Source organism: Mercenaria mercenaria, chromosome 9 (genome assembly GCF_021730395.1).
Source record: "Mercenaria mercenaria strain notata chromosome 9, MADL_Memer_1, whole genome shotgun sequence".
NCBI classification, from domain to species: Eukaryota; Metazoa; Mollusca; class Bivalvia; order Venerida; family Veneridae; genus Mercenaria; species Mercenaria mercenaria.
In genome coordinates, this window is record NC_069369.1 from 473,523 (window position 1) to 490,006 (window position 16,484).

Genomic DNA, 16,484 nt, shown 5'->3' on the forward strand with positions numbered 1-16,484 from the left:
TTATTCACGGTGGTGAATCTACTCGGACTTTTTTTTTGATCTGCATCCCCGGACGTTTTTGGATTTTCTGTCAAAAAAAAAAAAAAAAATGACAGGTATGTGCTTTAATGATTTTAAGTGCTTAATATGTATATTGTATGTTTGATGTAAATTGTCCACGGAATGCCCCAATAATATATTTATGCGAACAAGTATCATAGACACGAAACTTTTGAGATTTTTCATAAACAGAGGAAAACAAATTCGCAGTCGAGAAAACGAACAAAACACGAAAAAATCCTCGTTTTAAACGGTCCAAGTACGTTGTTGTGTGAAGATCAAGATGCAAGTGTTCGATAATTGTTGTTTTGTAAACAATGTATCGGCGAAACCTGGAAAATTGCGTTTAGTATTGTTGAGAAAGAGATAAATATTGAGCAAAACTCTTAAAATATCTAACACATCTATCTTTTTTGATAACCAAGACATAAATACATCCAATATGAGAAATCTAATGGCATAAATAAACGACTAAATTATCTGAACATTCAGCGGAATGATGAAATTGGCAGTCTTGCTTGTATTTTAAATGGCATTGTTCAATTTTTAACCACAAGTACGTTGAATAAATCCAAAAAAGTCTGTCCCTCAATCAAAAAGTCTGGGGACGTAGATTGATAAAAAAAAGTCCGAGTAGATTCACCTCCATGTTATAGGGGTTTTATAGCAAAAACAAGCACAAAATGGCGTATAAAGGATTTAATTTATCAAATTAATCAAATACAAAAAGGCTTATACTTTTATAAGTGTTGAAGTCAGGTGCAGATACCTAAAGTTTTTAGAAAGGCCTTAAAAAGCTCTAAATGAATATTGTAAGACATTATTTGAAATGAAAAAAAAGAATAATTCTAGGCTAATAACTTCTCCAAAATCAATCAAATAGAACATACTGACAACATATGCACAACTAGACTTCCTACTGATATGCACATGTGTACTCACAAGATTTAAGTGAAATGGTTGTGTTGATACTTTTAAAACCTTAAAAAGCAAGAAAATAAACAAATTTTGAAGCAGGAATCAAGTAAGTTGTCGATTATCTGCGTCTACAAACTCTGTTGTGTTTAATTGTTCCTCTGTTTAGTAAAACTTGTATAATTTGATTGAACCACATAGCGAAATTTACAAAGCATAATTAAATAAATCTACTTTTCTTCCTTCGCCCTAATATAATATTGTAAACTGCATATTTCACCCTTTTCCAGTTGTAGTTTCCAAATACTTTTTCACTTCTAACAACATTAATTATGTCCAACTTTCCTGGCACCTTTTCTTCTTTAATGAACTTGGCAAATACTCTCTCAAGTGTCTTCTTTTCTTCATCACTCCATGCCTGCCTGGTAGCCCATGAAACAAGAGCTGACCATACAACAGCACATCCCATTATTCACCAATATGGCAGTAAAATGAAAATATGACTCAATGAGACCTCCACTTTAAAGGAAGATAACCCAACGGGCATAATTTTGTCAAGAACACATTTTAGAGTTACTGGGATTGTATGAAAGGAGTATGAAAGAGGCATTATTTGGTACAAAATACAAATCAGAGTTATGGGGATTGTATCACATGCAGCTGATGATGATAAAGAAAGTGTCAAGTCTTTTATCTTATACTCTGCTAAGGTTATATCCAGAAAGCGATGTCAGCCAAAAAACTAAGTATAAATTGGGCATAAATCTGTCAAAAACACAACTAGAGTTATAGGGTTTGTACTCGCACATGCAGATGACAATTATAAAGAAATATTCTTAATTTCAAAACATTATCTTTTAAAGTACCAAAGATATGTCTATAAACTAAGCTTTCTAAAAAAAATCCAAGTATAACAACTTGGTGACCTTGACCCTGCAAATACATTGTTTGTTTTCTGGACAATATCTATGCGAACTTAAGATATAAGCAAAAGTGAAATAGATAGGACAGAAAAAGAAAGGATAACATTAACTTTTATATATAACACCTATAAATAAATAAGCAAAAGATTGTCAAAAGACTTTAAACAAAGAAAGCTGACAGTGATGCTGGTACAAGTAGAATAGCCACCCCTATTTTTCATACTGTGGAACTAAAATGGTGCAAACAAATATTTTGTTCATTGTTTGTATAGATGACAGCTTTTTTGATCTCAAAGCACAACTGAGACAACAACCCAAAGGAAGTGCTGAAGGGAGACAGAATCTAAGTCACTGTTTAGGTGGTCCGACCACTGGGAACCAGGTTTAAATTCTGACCTACAGAAGTATGTGCTCTGCCTTTGAGGCTCATGAAAATTTGTTAAACAATTACGATAGAGCAATATTTCCATAAATGAGAAAGTTTCTTCAGTAACTGCATTTTCCTATGCAACAAGAGCTCGTCAAATACGAAATGCCCCCCTTGATGCATTTAGTAATTGCACAATAACAGAAATTATATGCTCACTGTAAACAAAAGTTCTACCATTCTGGTTTAATCTGACCATGACATTTAACCTAACAACTTACAAGAGATTACAAAGTGATCTTGGTGCCATTCACTGAGCCATTTTTAAATGTTCCAAATTTCAAGAGTAGCTCAATGTCAAAATCAAGGTCAAATTTCATTTCAGTACAAAATAATGTGTATGTGGTCCAAATTTGAAAGCTGTGGCTTGAGAAATGTGAAAGCAGGTCAATAGTAGTAGATCAATATCAAGGTCAAAGTTCATTTCGGTAGACAGAAATATGCATGTGTTCAAATTTGGAGGCTGTAGCTTGAGAAATGTGAAAGTAGGTAGTAGGTAAAAATCAATGTCAAATTTCAATTCAGAACACAAAAATATGCATGTGGTCTAAATCTGAAGTCTGTACAATCAGAAATGTGAAATTAGGTCACTACGTCAATCTCAAGACCAAAGTTCATTTCGGAACACAAAACTATGCATGTGGTCCAAATTTGAAGCCTGTACCTTCAAAAATGTGAAAGTAGGTCACTAGGTCAATTTCAATGTCAAAATTGTTTCTGGTACACAAAACTATGCATGTGGTCAAAATTTGACGGCTGTAGCTTAAGAAATGTGAAAGTAGGTCACTAGGTCAAAATCAAGGCCAAATTTCATTTCGGAACACAAAACTATGCATGTGGTCCAAATTTGAAGCCTGTTCCTTTAAAAATGTGAAAGTAGGTCAATGTCAATGTCAAATTTTTTTTTGGTGCACAAAACTCTGCATGTGGTCCAAATTTGAAGGCTGTAGCTACAGAAATATGAAAGTAGGTCACTAGGTCAAGGTCAACTCATGTCAAGGTTCATCTTGCCACTCAAAATCATACATGTGGTCAAAATTTAAATGTTGTAGGTTATTGACAAGAAGATTTTAAAAGCTTTTCCCCTATATAAGTCTATATGAACCATGTGACCCCCAGGGTGGGGCCATATTTGACCCTAGGGGTATAATTTAAACAAACTTGGTAGAGAATCACTAGATGATGCTACATTACAAATATCAAAGCCCTAGTCTTTGTGGTTTGAACAAGAAGATTTTCTAAGTTTTTCCCTTTATAAGTCTATGTAATCTATGTGACCCCCAGGGCGGGGCCATATCTGACCCTAGGGGGATAATTTGAAAAACTTTAGTAGAAGCCCACTAGTTGATGTCACATACAAAATATCAAAGCCCTAGGCCTTGTGGTTTTGGCCAAGAGGTTTTTCAAAATTTTCCCATATACAAGTGTATATAAACCATGTGACCCCCGGGGAGTGGCCATATTAGACCCCAGGGCAATAATTTGAATCGTCTTAGTAGAGGACCACTAGATGATGCTTCATACTAAATATCAAAGCCCTAGGCTCTGTGGTTTTAGACAAGAAGTTCAGAAACCGTTTTAACTGTTCCTGGCCAATATGACCTTGACCTTTGACCTAATGACCTCAGAATCAATAGAGGTCATCTGCTGATCATGACCAATCTAACTATCAATTTTCCTGACACTAGGCCCAAGCGTTCTAGAGTTACTGCCCGGAAACCGTTTTACTGTTCCTGGTCAATGTGACCTTGACCTTTGACATACTGACTTCAAAATTTATAGGGGTCATCTGCTGGTCATGACCAACCTCCCTATCAACTTTTATGACCCTAGGCTAATGCGTGCTTGAGTTATCATCCGGAAACCGTTTAAGTGTTCAGGGTCACTGTGACCTTGACCTTTAAAATATTGAACTCAAATTCAATAGAGGTCATCTGCTGGTGATGTCCAATCTCCCTATTAACTTTCATGATCCTAGGCCCAAGCGTTCTTGAGTTATCATCCAGAAACGGATTGGTCTACATTCCGACCGACAGACATCTGCAAAAACAATATACCCCACCTTCTTCGAAGGGGGGCATAATAAATACCTGTGGTACATTCTCTTTTCCTCTTCACTCCCTTCTTTCCCGATGACGGCACAGCTGCAAAAGGTATATGCATACAGTATAAGCATAAATGTTATTTTATGAATGCAGTGATATCAGTCTAATGACTTTTCATCTTCAGAAAACTGCAAAAAGAAAACATCAAAACTGTTATATACTTGGCACTTCCGGTTGGTAAAAAACTCAATGGAATGGCAACAGAACTTTAAGCTAAGAAGAATTATTCAAATTCACTAATACAAGAAAATAGGAGCAAAACCATAGGACTTCACTTTCTAGGCAAGAACTTTGTCTTTGATTCATAGTCTACATAATGTAGGCTTTTCAGTATTTTATATAATAGGAATTGTTGTCGAAGACAACTTAGTCCACTTTTCTCAGTGCTTTGTATTGCATGTATAAACCATTAGTTGAAAAAATTCTGTTATCCAAAGTGAGACTCAATTTTGAAAAAGGCTTGATAGAGTTACGTGCTCTTGGAGGTACTACAGTTACGAAATGTTTTGACTTATTGAAATAAAGTGACCTTAACCCAAAACTTGACCAATACAGATGCCGATGTAAGGGTCATGACAATAGGTGCATTTTCGCCACTAGAGTGTTTACAAGATTTTCACTATTATTTTACCTAGTGACTAAGTTTCTAACCTCACATGACCCAGTTCCAAACTTGACCAAGATATCATCAATGTTGATATTCTAAGTTTCATCAGTAGAGAAGTCCAAAAATATGCTCTCAGAGTGTTCAAAACGATTTTCTATTATCTCTCCAAGTGACCTAGTTCAGACCCACATGACCAACATGAGAAATGTGGTCTGTGAAGATGCCACAAGGTTTTATTATTATACGAACATGTGACCTGGTTGTTGACTCCTTGTGACCCATATTCAAACTCTGACTAAAAGCCATCACGTTTAAAAATTCTTATAATAAATAAGCAAAAACTTCAAGCAATGAGTTATCTCTCACAAGCTATTTAAAATTGAAAAAGGTTAACACTGCCTACCGTCTTCTGTGGGTATATCTTCAATATCATTGCTGTCAGTATCTTCATCATCATCGCTTTCTTCTTCAACAGTTTCTGTTTATAATAGATTACGCATAAACATGTATTTGACAAAGACAATGTATGAAAATTTAATAGTTAAAAAATAGTGATTTTATGCCACGTATGCAACAAGCTGTCCAAGATGGGGACAAAGGTCCCCAACTCATTTAATATTTAACAGGAAAACAGGCACTTCTTCCAACCTAATGAGAGAACAAGAGGGTGCTTACTCAACAAATTTCTTCGCCTCATTAAAAAAAAATCTAGGTGATTAGATCTTGGTAAAGATTATTCAAGAGAACTACTGAACATTCTGACCTAGTCATATATGGTCAATGTGTAGATTTGAAATCAAATCATTTGTTTTTAATCTATCGTGGTTGCGCAACAAAGAAACTAGACAAAGGAGGTATTAATTATTCTATAAATTGTTATTTCTAACGAATTATAGCAAAATATGTACCTGTCTATGCAAATATTTGACACCTTAAAAGTACAAGTGTGCTTATGTTTATATCATGCCTTAGGCAAAATTTGTTTATTAAATATATACTTATGCTAAAATAATGCTATCTTGATCCAGAATAGGAAAAACAAAGTTTAAAAAAACTTCCATTGAAAATTTGACGTTTATAAAAAACATTATGGATACAAATAAACGTAAATGATCAGTAGAACAAGAGGACCATGATGGTCCTGAATAACTCACCTGTCCACACATGACCGAGTCTTGTGCTGAGATAATCAAAATGAACATGGACCACAGACAAATACTAAAAATAACTGTTTTTCTACAGTTTGATATAGTGACCTAGTTTTTGACCGGACATGACCCAGTTTCAAACTTGATCTAGATATCATCAAAATGAACCTTCTGACCAACTCTCATGAAGATCCGATATGTGATCTCAAGAGAGGTCACTCGCTTTTTCTATTTTATGAGCTACTGACCTAGTTTTTGACCGGACATGACCCAGTTTTAAACTTGACCTAGATATCATCAAAGTAAACATTCTGACCCATTTTCATAAAGATCCCTTGAACAATATGGCCTCTAGAGAGGTCACAAGGTTTTTATATTTTTAGACTTACTGACCTAGTTTTTGGCAGCTCATGACCCAGTTTCAAACTTGAACTAGGTATCATTAAGATGAACTTTCTGACCAACTTTCATGAAGATCCCATGAAAAATGTGACCTCTAGAGAGGTCACAAGGTTTTTCTATTTTATGACCTACTGACCTAGTTTTTGACCAGACATGACCCAGTTTCGAACTTGATCTAGATATCACCAAGTTAAACATTCTGACCAACTTTCATGAAGAATTCATGAAAAATATGGTCTCTAGAGAGGTCACAAGGTTTTTCTATTTTAAGACCTACTGACCTAGTTTTTGACCGGACATGACCCAGTTTCAACCTTGACCTAGATGTCATCAAGGTGAACATTCTGACCAATATTCATAAAAGTGTAGCCATATTAATAAATCCAGATGGTCCTTACCAAGTTGCAGTTACAGAATCTACAAATATAGTCAAAGGGCGACTGTTAGCACTTGATATTAAAATAAATGAGGAAGAATATACTCTTATTAACATATATGGCCCAAATAAGGATGATTTATTTACTTTTTCAAAATTAGAAACATACCTAGAACTAAATAATGACAAAAAAATCATAATCGGCGGAGATTTTAATACAGTTTTATATCATAATCTTGATAAAAGAAATGGACTTTCAAATACCCACACAAGATGCAGAACTAAGTTAATGAATATACTAAAAAAATTTCATTTAATTGACATCTGGAGAGTATCAAACCCGCAAAAACTTCAATATACATGGAGTTCAAATAGTAAACCACCCATATTTTGCAGACTTGATTATTTCTTGGTAACTGACACCTTTCGGAGCATAATTAAATGTAGTAAAATACAACAAGGATATAAAAGTGACCATTCATTAATTTCATTGACTATAAATCCTATAGTTCAAAAAAGAGGCCCTGGTTATTTTAAAATAAATAATAGTTTAATACTGGATGAAGTTTACTCTACAAATAGGAATATAATAAACTGTATAAACAACACAGTGAATTTCAACAAGGATGCACACGTCCTGAGGTATTGTGGGAGCTTATTAAAAGCAGCATAAGAAATGTAACCATCAAATATGCAACAAGTAAGAAAAAGAAAGAAAGGGAGCAAGAAGAAAAACTACAGAATGAAATTCATATCCTAGAAACTTTAATCTTTAATTCACCAAATGTACTCCAATACTCACAAGAACTAAATGAAAAGAAAAACGAATTGCAAACACTTTATGACAAACAAATAAATGGTATTATGCTAAGATCAAAAGCTGTACAAGTAGAAATGAATGAAAAAAATACCAAATACTTTGCAAATTTAGAAAAAAGACATGCTGAAAGGAAAAATATTCAAAAGCTCCAAATAAACAACAAAACAATCACAGATGCAACAGAAATTTTAAAAGAAACAACATTTTTTTATAAAAGACTATATGATACGAAGACACAAGAAAATTCAAACATAGACTTTCTAGATTCTTCCATGACTAAATTAAGCAAAGAAGACTCTGATAAATGTGAGGGATTATTAACTGAATATGAATGTAAAATTGCATTGTCTGAAATGAAAAATGATAAGAGCCAAGGCTCTGATGGATTAACAGCTGAATTTTATAAACATTATTGGGAGCATTTGAAAGTATTTTATATCAATGCAATTAATAACTGTTATCATAAAGTTGAACTTTCAGATCTTCAAAAACAAAGCATTATTACTCTTCTTCCAAAACCAGATAAAGATCCTATAAATTTGTCAAACTGGAGACCCATAAGTCTATTAAATGTAGACTATAAAATTGCAACAAAGGCTATAGCCAATAGGTTAAAGAAAATACTTGCAAAACTAATAAACCCAAATCAAACTGGTTTTATGAAAGGAAGATACATTGGAGAAAATGTTAGGCTAATTTTTGAAGTTATCGATTACATTGAAAACAACAATTTAAAAGGGTTATTATTATTTTCTGATTATGAAAAGGCTTTCGATACATTAAATCACAATTTTATAATAACATGCCTAAAGCATTTTAATTTTGGATGGATTGAAACCTTCTACAAAAATATTACAGCAGTAATAATTAATAATGGATATTTATCTGAAGAAATATGTATTAAGAGAGGTGTACGACATGGATGTCCCCTTTCTACTTCATTATTTATTCTCTATATGGAAATATTATCAAATAAAATCTCTAATGACGATAGTATTAAAGGAATCACTGTAAATGGTGCAGAAATGAAACAAACTCTTTTTGCTGATGATGCAACTTATGTTAACAATGGTGAAAAAGAATCTTTTGAAAATCTTGTTACTGTAATTACAGAATTTGGGAAAATATCAGGATTGCAATTAAATTTAAAGAAATCGGTAGTATTAAGACTAGGAACTTTAAAAGAAAGTAAAATAAAATTTTGTGTAGATAAACAGCTCTTATGGACCTCAGAAAGTGCAAAAGCTCTTGGATTTACATTTACTGCAAATCACTTAAAACATTTAGAATTGAATTTAATGCCAAAAATTGATCAATTTAAAAATTGTCTCAAACAGTGGCAGCATAGAAAATTGACGCTATTAGGCAAAGTTACTGTTTTAAAAACCTTCGCATTACCAAAACTCATATGCCCGCTAACAGTCTTGCCCAACCCATCAGAAATAATTCTAAATGATATAAGTAAAAGCATTTACAATTTTCTTTGGGACGGAAAACCAGACAAAATTAAACGAAAACTACTTCTGAAATCTTACGAAAATGGAGGGATTAAATTGACAGATATTTATGCCTTTTTAAATTCACTAAAAGCTTGCTGGGTTAAAAGAATCATTGATGAAAACAACCAAGGTTTATGGAAACTCTTCTACAATCAGTATTTGGAAAAACATGGTTTCAAATTTATTTTTGATTGCAATTTAGCAATGAAAGATATAAAAACGATATGTGCCACAAATCTGTTCCTAAAAGACATTCTTATATCCTGGTTCAATATCCAGAATATGAACTATGAAAACAGCATTCCCATAAACTGTCATATTATATGGAACAATTCAAATATAAGAAGTAGAAATGAAACAATATTTTTAAAAGAATGGTATGATAAAGGGATCAAATATGTTGAACAATTATATGACTTTAGGTAAAACAATTTCTTCTCTTTTGAAAAGGCACGGCAAATGTACAATTTTCCTACACATAGTTTCTTGAATTATCATAAGATTATTCATGCCATATCTGCTTTCAAGACATTAAAGTTAAGAGAAGAAATAATAACACAAAATAGAGATGAAACTCTAATGGAAAAGGTTAAAAAAATGAAATATCCAAATAAAATATTATATAATATACAAATAAAAAATATGAAAGAAGAAACGATCACTCCACTAAGAAAGTGGGAAAGACTTATTGATAAAGAAAATAAAAAAAAATGGAAAAAAATATTTTCAACTCCTTTTGTGTCAACATTTGATACTAAACTGAGAAATTTTCAATACAAATTCCTAATGAGATTTATTCCAACAAATACATACCTTTATAAATGTCAACTAACATCATCAAGACTATGTGATTTTTGCAATATGCATGATGAAACATTAGAACACTTTTTCTGGGAATGCTCAGTTGCACAAAATATGTGGAATAAACTGAGCGATTACTTAAAAACAAAAAGCATCAATATAAAATTCAATCTTCGGGAAATTTGTTTTGGTATACAAGAACAAGGTTTAACAAATGTCGCTATAAATTTTATAATAATTCTGTGCAAGTTTTACCTTCTGCAAATGAAAAATTGTAAAACAGTTCCAAAAATAGAAAGCTTTATTAAGATCTTAGAAAACAGAATCTTACTGGAAAAAGAAATAGTTTTTAGAAAGGAAAAACTAGACCTCTTCAAACAAAAATGGCAAAGATTCCTTTGACATCTTCATTACTTTTTCTTACTCAATTGTTCAATCTTTTAAACATCTACAACAGTGTAAAAGACGATACAATCATACTTCCCCCACCCCCTTTTTTTTTGGTCTTTTTGTTATCCTTTTAAAGTAGCCCTTTTCATGATTATTTTATTTCTCAACTCTTCTATTAAGTGGGATAGCAACAAAAAATATCATTATTTTTCTTTACATTTTATATTATTAAATACATGATATTTAAACCTAAATTGGAATACTAAACTATGTTAACCATAATATTGTCAAGTTTGTGTATATATATATGAACTGTATGTTTAGGTATCATGTATAAAAATAAACGGGGTGACCCGCAAGGGGCCTCAAATGAAAAAAAAAATATTCATAAAGATCCTTTGAAAAAATGGCCGCTAGAGAGGTCAAAGGCTTTTCTGTTTTTAGACCTACTGACCTAGTTTTTCGCAGCTCATGACCCAGTTTCGAACTTGACCTAGATATCATTAAGATGAACATTCTGACCAACTATCATGAAGACCCCATGAAAAATGTGACCTCTAGAGTGGTCACAAGCAAAAGTTTACGGACAGACGCACGAAGGACGCAGCGTGATCACAAAACCTCACCTTGTCACTTTGTGACAGGTGAGCTAAAAAAGGTTTCGAAAAAATCCATGATATACAACCATGTATGTCCAAAACTACACTGTAAGATTTTTAAATATTTGCATCAGGCTTTGCAAGTAAAATAGCTGTATAGTTACACTGTGAAAGGTTGAACACGCTACTTACCATTTTCTTCAAATTCTATGTCATCAAAGTTGCATCCTTTGTACTTCTGAATTGTTCCATTATTGATACAATGCAGAACTTTTGATATCTTGGCTATCTGCAACATACTCTCTGGCAATCTGTAGAACTCCCGGTGCACTCTAATGTCATGTCCTTGAAAAGTTGCCAGTAGGTCTTGCTCGAAGTCTCTCATATTAAGAAGCTGTGCACATGTGGCCAGCTGTTTCCTCAGCTTTGTGGAAGTAATGTTTTCTGGGTGTTTACAGGACTTACAACTTTCTGCTAAATCCCGAAGGGCATCACAACCTCTGTATGGGTTTTCTGAATTTCCTGGTCTGGCAAATACATACACCTCATCTGTTACGCCTGCAACGCTTCTGTATTCTATAAGTATATTAAGCCATTTCAACATTCCTTCAGTAAGGAGTACTGGCACTTTTCTCATTTTTTTGCCCCTAATTTCTACTCGTAAATGTGAACGGCAAAGTCTCTGTTCAAACTTACTTAGAGTCTTTTTGATGACTGGATCCCGTACTTCCCCTGACTTTGCCTCATGGAACTGCTCCAGTGTCATTCTTTCTGCCTCACCACTTCTCTTTCTGTTGAAAAGTATTATTTTGGCTAAAAGCACCTTAGCTAAATTTGCATAGCTATTGGGGTTCGATTTTATTTGTTCACATACTTGTTCTCCACGTTCATCCAAGTAGCGGTTAAGCTGCACAATATCCTCGACAAGTGGTAGCAGCTGTGGTTTGTTATACTTGTTTTCTTTTGATGTGTACCTAGCTAAAGAGGACACTTCTTTATTCCATCCTGAACGGTACATTTGTATGAATGTGTCCATTATCCCGACCCATTCCTCTTCTCCAGTTTTCAATGCTTCAAAGCGGAGCATTTCTGCACAGTTCTTCATATGCTGACCTAGTTTCTCTGCAAGAGATGGTATCCCAAATTTTCCAGTTTGTTCATCAAAGTTTGCTACTTGCTTGACTGCTCTGACAAGTAAATCCCATTTCTTATTTCGCATTAAGTCTGTTACACTTTTTATGTTTTGATCAAGTTTTTGAGCTTCAAGAAGTAGTCTTCCAAGTTCTCTCATTCTGTTTGACAGATAGATCCTATTATGTGGAATATGACACTTTGCCTGATACTCACTGTTCCCGTACTGAATAATGGCATCATCTGATAACACCGATCTTTTTGTTGCATCATCTCTCATCTTAACAAGTATGTTTTCATGCAGTTCTTTGCTGGCATTTCTTTTTGGCAATAAAAGTTTACCACTTCTAACAGGTCCGTATCTCACACTGGACTCATCCTTTTCCTGGCAAGTCTTCTGATGTTTCCATAAGTCAGTCTTTTTGTAAAGGCCACGACAGAACATGCATGGTACATGCATACCTGCCTCTTGTTCTTTACTTACACGATACTTTGGGATGACCGTTCCATAGCCTTGCTCATACACGGAATAATTATGATTAAAGTCACCTTGGTTCACAATTTTTGACCAAGCTCTCCTTCTCTCGGTACTCTTTTTCGGCAACATCAGTACTTTGGCAACATTTACTTCATTTGCATGCATAAGTTCTAAATGTCGTGCAATGTTTGGGTACATTTTTTCGCAATACAGACAGCAATGTTTTTTGTTGTCAATGTTCCCTTTTGAGTTCTTTTTGAGTTCCTCATCTGTACCGATGGCATCGTTGTCCTCATGTATACTGACAGTATGGACGGAATCCTTGTTCTCATGTGTACTGACGGCTTCGTTGTCCCCATGAGTACCGATGGCATCGTTGTCTACATGTGTACTGACATCTTTATTCCCACATGTACTGAAGGCTTCATTGTCCCCACATGTACTGAAGACTTTGTTGTTCCCACATGTACTAATGGCATCATTGTCCCCACGTGTACTGATGGCATCGTTGTTCCCACATGTACTAATGGCATCATTGTCCCCTTGTGTACTGATGGCATTATTGTTCCCATGTGTACTGATGGCATCGTTGTTCCCGTGTGTACTGAAGGCATCGTTGTTCCCGTGTGTACTGATGGCATCGCTGTTCCCACGTGTACTGATGGCATTATTGTTCCCACGTGTACTGATGGCATTGTTGTTCCCATGTGTACTAATGGCATTATTGTTCCCGTGTGTACTGATGGTATCATTGTCCCTATGTGTACTGATGGCATTATTGTTCCCATGTGTACTGAAGGCATCGTTGTTCCAACGTGTACTGAAGGCATCGTTCTTCCCACGTGTACTGAAGGAATCGTTGTTCCCACATGTACTGAAGGCATCATTGTCCCCTTGTGTACTGAAGGCATCATTGTCCCCTTGTGTACTGATGGCATTATTGTTCCCATGTGTACTGAAGGCATCATTGTTCCCATGTGAACTGATGGCATTGTTGTTCCCACATGTACTGAAAGCATCATTGTTCCCACATGTACTGAAGGTAACATTGTCCCCTTGTGTACTGATGGCATCATTGTCCCCATGTGTACTGATGGCATTATTGTTCCCATGTGTACTGATGGCATTGTTGTTCCCACATGTACTGATGGCATCATTGTTCCCAAATGTACTGAAGGCATCATTATCCCCTTGTGTACTGATGGCATCATTGTCCCCATGTGTACTGATGGCATTATTGTTCCCATGTGTACTGATGGCATTGTTGTTCCCATGTGTACTGATGGCATCTTTGTTCCCACATGTACTGATGGCATTGTTGTTCCCATATGTACTGAAGGCATCATTGTCCCCTTGTGTACTGATGGCATTATTGTTCCCATGTGTACTGATGGCATCATTGTTCCCACGTGTAATGAAGGCATCATTGTTCCCACATGCACTGAAAGCATCATTGTTCCCATGTGTAATGAAGGCATCATTGTTCCCACATGCACTGAAAGCATCATTGTTCCCACGTGTAATGAAGGCATCATTGTTCCCACATGCACTAAAAGCATAACTGTTCCCACGTGTACTGATGGCATCGTTGTTCCCATGTGTAGTTATGGCTTTGTCTACTCCATGTGTAATATGACTTCATTGATGTCCCCATGGGTACTGATGGCATCATCACCATGTGTATCTGAAAAGTAACTCCAGGAATTTAGTAATGCCACATAAGGTCATATTCTGAAACAACCAAGGAACAAAATAATTTATAGGTAGGACAACATTAAAGGATCCTATCTGAAATCTGTACCAAATAATAGACATGTTGTCCAAATAGCAGAGCTGTAATTTAAAAACAAGAGGGCCATGAAGGTCCTGTATCGCTCACCTGACCTATTGATCTAAAGATCAACAAGATTAACATTCTGACCAAGTTTCATTAAGATATGGTCATAAATGTGGCCTCGAAAGTGTTAACAAGCTATTCCTTTGATTTGACCCCGTGACCTAGTTTTTGAACCCATCTAACCCAGATTTAAACTTGACCTAAAGATCATCAAGATTAACATTCTGACCAAATTTCATTAAGATATGGTCATAAATGTGGCCTCTGCAGTGTTAACTAGCTTTTCCTTTGATTTGACCTGGTGACCTAGTTTTCTATCCTACATGACCCAGATTCAAACTGGACCTTAAGATCATCAATATTAACATTCTGACCAAGTTTCATGAAGATACAGTCATAAATGCGCCCTCTACAGTGTTAACAAGCTTTTCCTTTGATTTGACCTGGTGACCTAGTTTTTGAACCCAGATAACCCAGTATCGAACACTTCCAAGATTTTATTAGGGTAACATTCTGGCCAAGTTTCATTAAGATCGGGCCAAAAATGTGACCTCTAGAGTGTTAACAAGCTTTCCCTTTGATTTGACCTCGTGACCTAGTTTTTGACCCCAGATAACCCAATATCAAACTCGTCCAAGATGTTATTGAGGGTAACATTCTGACCAAGTTTCATTAAGATTGAGCCAAAATTGTGACCTCTAGAGTGTTAACAAGCTTTCCCTTTGATTTGATCCGGTGACCTAGTTTTTGACCCCAGATGACCCAATATCAAATTCGTCCAAGATTTTATTGAGGGTAACATTCTGACCAAGTTTCATTAAGATTGGGCCAAAAATGTGACCTCTGGAGTGTTAACAGTTAAATTGTTGACGACGGACGGACGGACGGACGGACGAACGGACGACAACGGACGACGGACACAGGGCGATCACTAAAGCTCACCTTTGAGCACTTCGTGCTCAGGTGAGCTAACAAAAAGAATGTAGCTCAGTAGTTGACAAAAATTTCAAGGCTGTATCTTAAGAAACAAGAGATCCCGGAGGATGAGCTCTCTGATGGATCATTTGTGATTATAACTCAGGTCCATATACATATTGGAAATTAATTCATTTTTAATTTGACTTTTCATTTAACCTGGTGAGATAGTTCTCCTGTGACTGAGCAAAAAACAAAAATCAAAATTGTATTCAGCATGAATGCAATTTTTATCTATGACCACTTCACCTTAAAGCTTCATTTTGATTTTGGAGTCAAAAGTCAAGGTAACAGCAAGTGCTTACAAGTAATTACAAGAAAAGTGCACCATAAATGTTAACCAAAGGAGTGGGCACTGAATGATGCCAACACCAGATTGAGTAGGATAGCTCTCCATACTTTCCTATACTATAGTCAAGCTAAAAACTTTCAAATTTGTTTTGCAATTCAAATTCATAGGCCTTAATATCTGCTAGCAAATATGGAATACCAGTTACTGCCAATTTCAGAAAAGCTCGCCGAATGGGCGTTTACATCAAACGCAGGTAGTAAATGACGTAGCTGTCACTGTAGTGATCGGTAAGAGAGTAATTTGATGACGCTTGTAGTTTGCTCCGCCCAAACGTATATTTCTATCGGTAGCAGGGGAAAGCAACCTCGTAAAGTGTTAGTTACAAAAGTGAAATATTACGGGAGTTTATTTCAGGATAATCCTGCATAATCATACATGTGCATGTACAAATACGCAGCATATACATTTAAAACTATTTACATTATAGATCTGAACTGTCTGAAGATCGACATTGATGTGTATAATTTGTATTTATAAGCAACTCTCGACGAAATACAACACAGCTGGTTTCATGTATTTATTTTGAATTGATGTATCTACAGTACGATTACCAGGTCATACGTGTTTACACGCTTTCAAACCAAAATTTCTCTACTTACATTTAATGAACTTTCTAATTTTTTATTATGTTTTGTTTCAGCTTGTCACAGTGCTCAAGTT

General features: G+C 35.1%; 1 protein-coding gene across 1 annotated transcript; it reads right to left on the reverse strand.

The window, feature by feature from the left end:
* Positions 1–1,174: 1,174 nt before the first annotated feature.
* Positions 1,175–11,570, reverse strand: LOC128559626 (uncharacterized). The gene is made up of 4 exons (XM_053551935.1): positions 11,244–11,570; positions 5,420–5,494; positions 4,341–4,448; positions 1,175–1,398 (listed from the first exon to the last, which is right to left on the reverse strand). The coding sequence occupies exons 1-4, from the start codon at positions 11,434–11,436 to the stop codon at positions 1,175–1,177; spliced, it is 600 nt and encodes a 199-aa protein (XP_053407910.1). The 5' UTR covers positions 11,437–11,570.
* Positions 11,571–16,484: the final 4,914 nt, after the last annotated feature.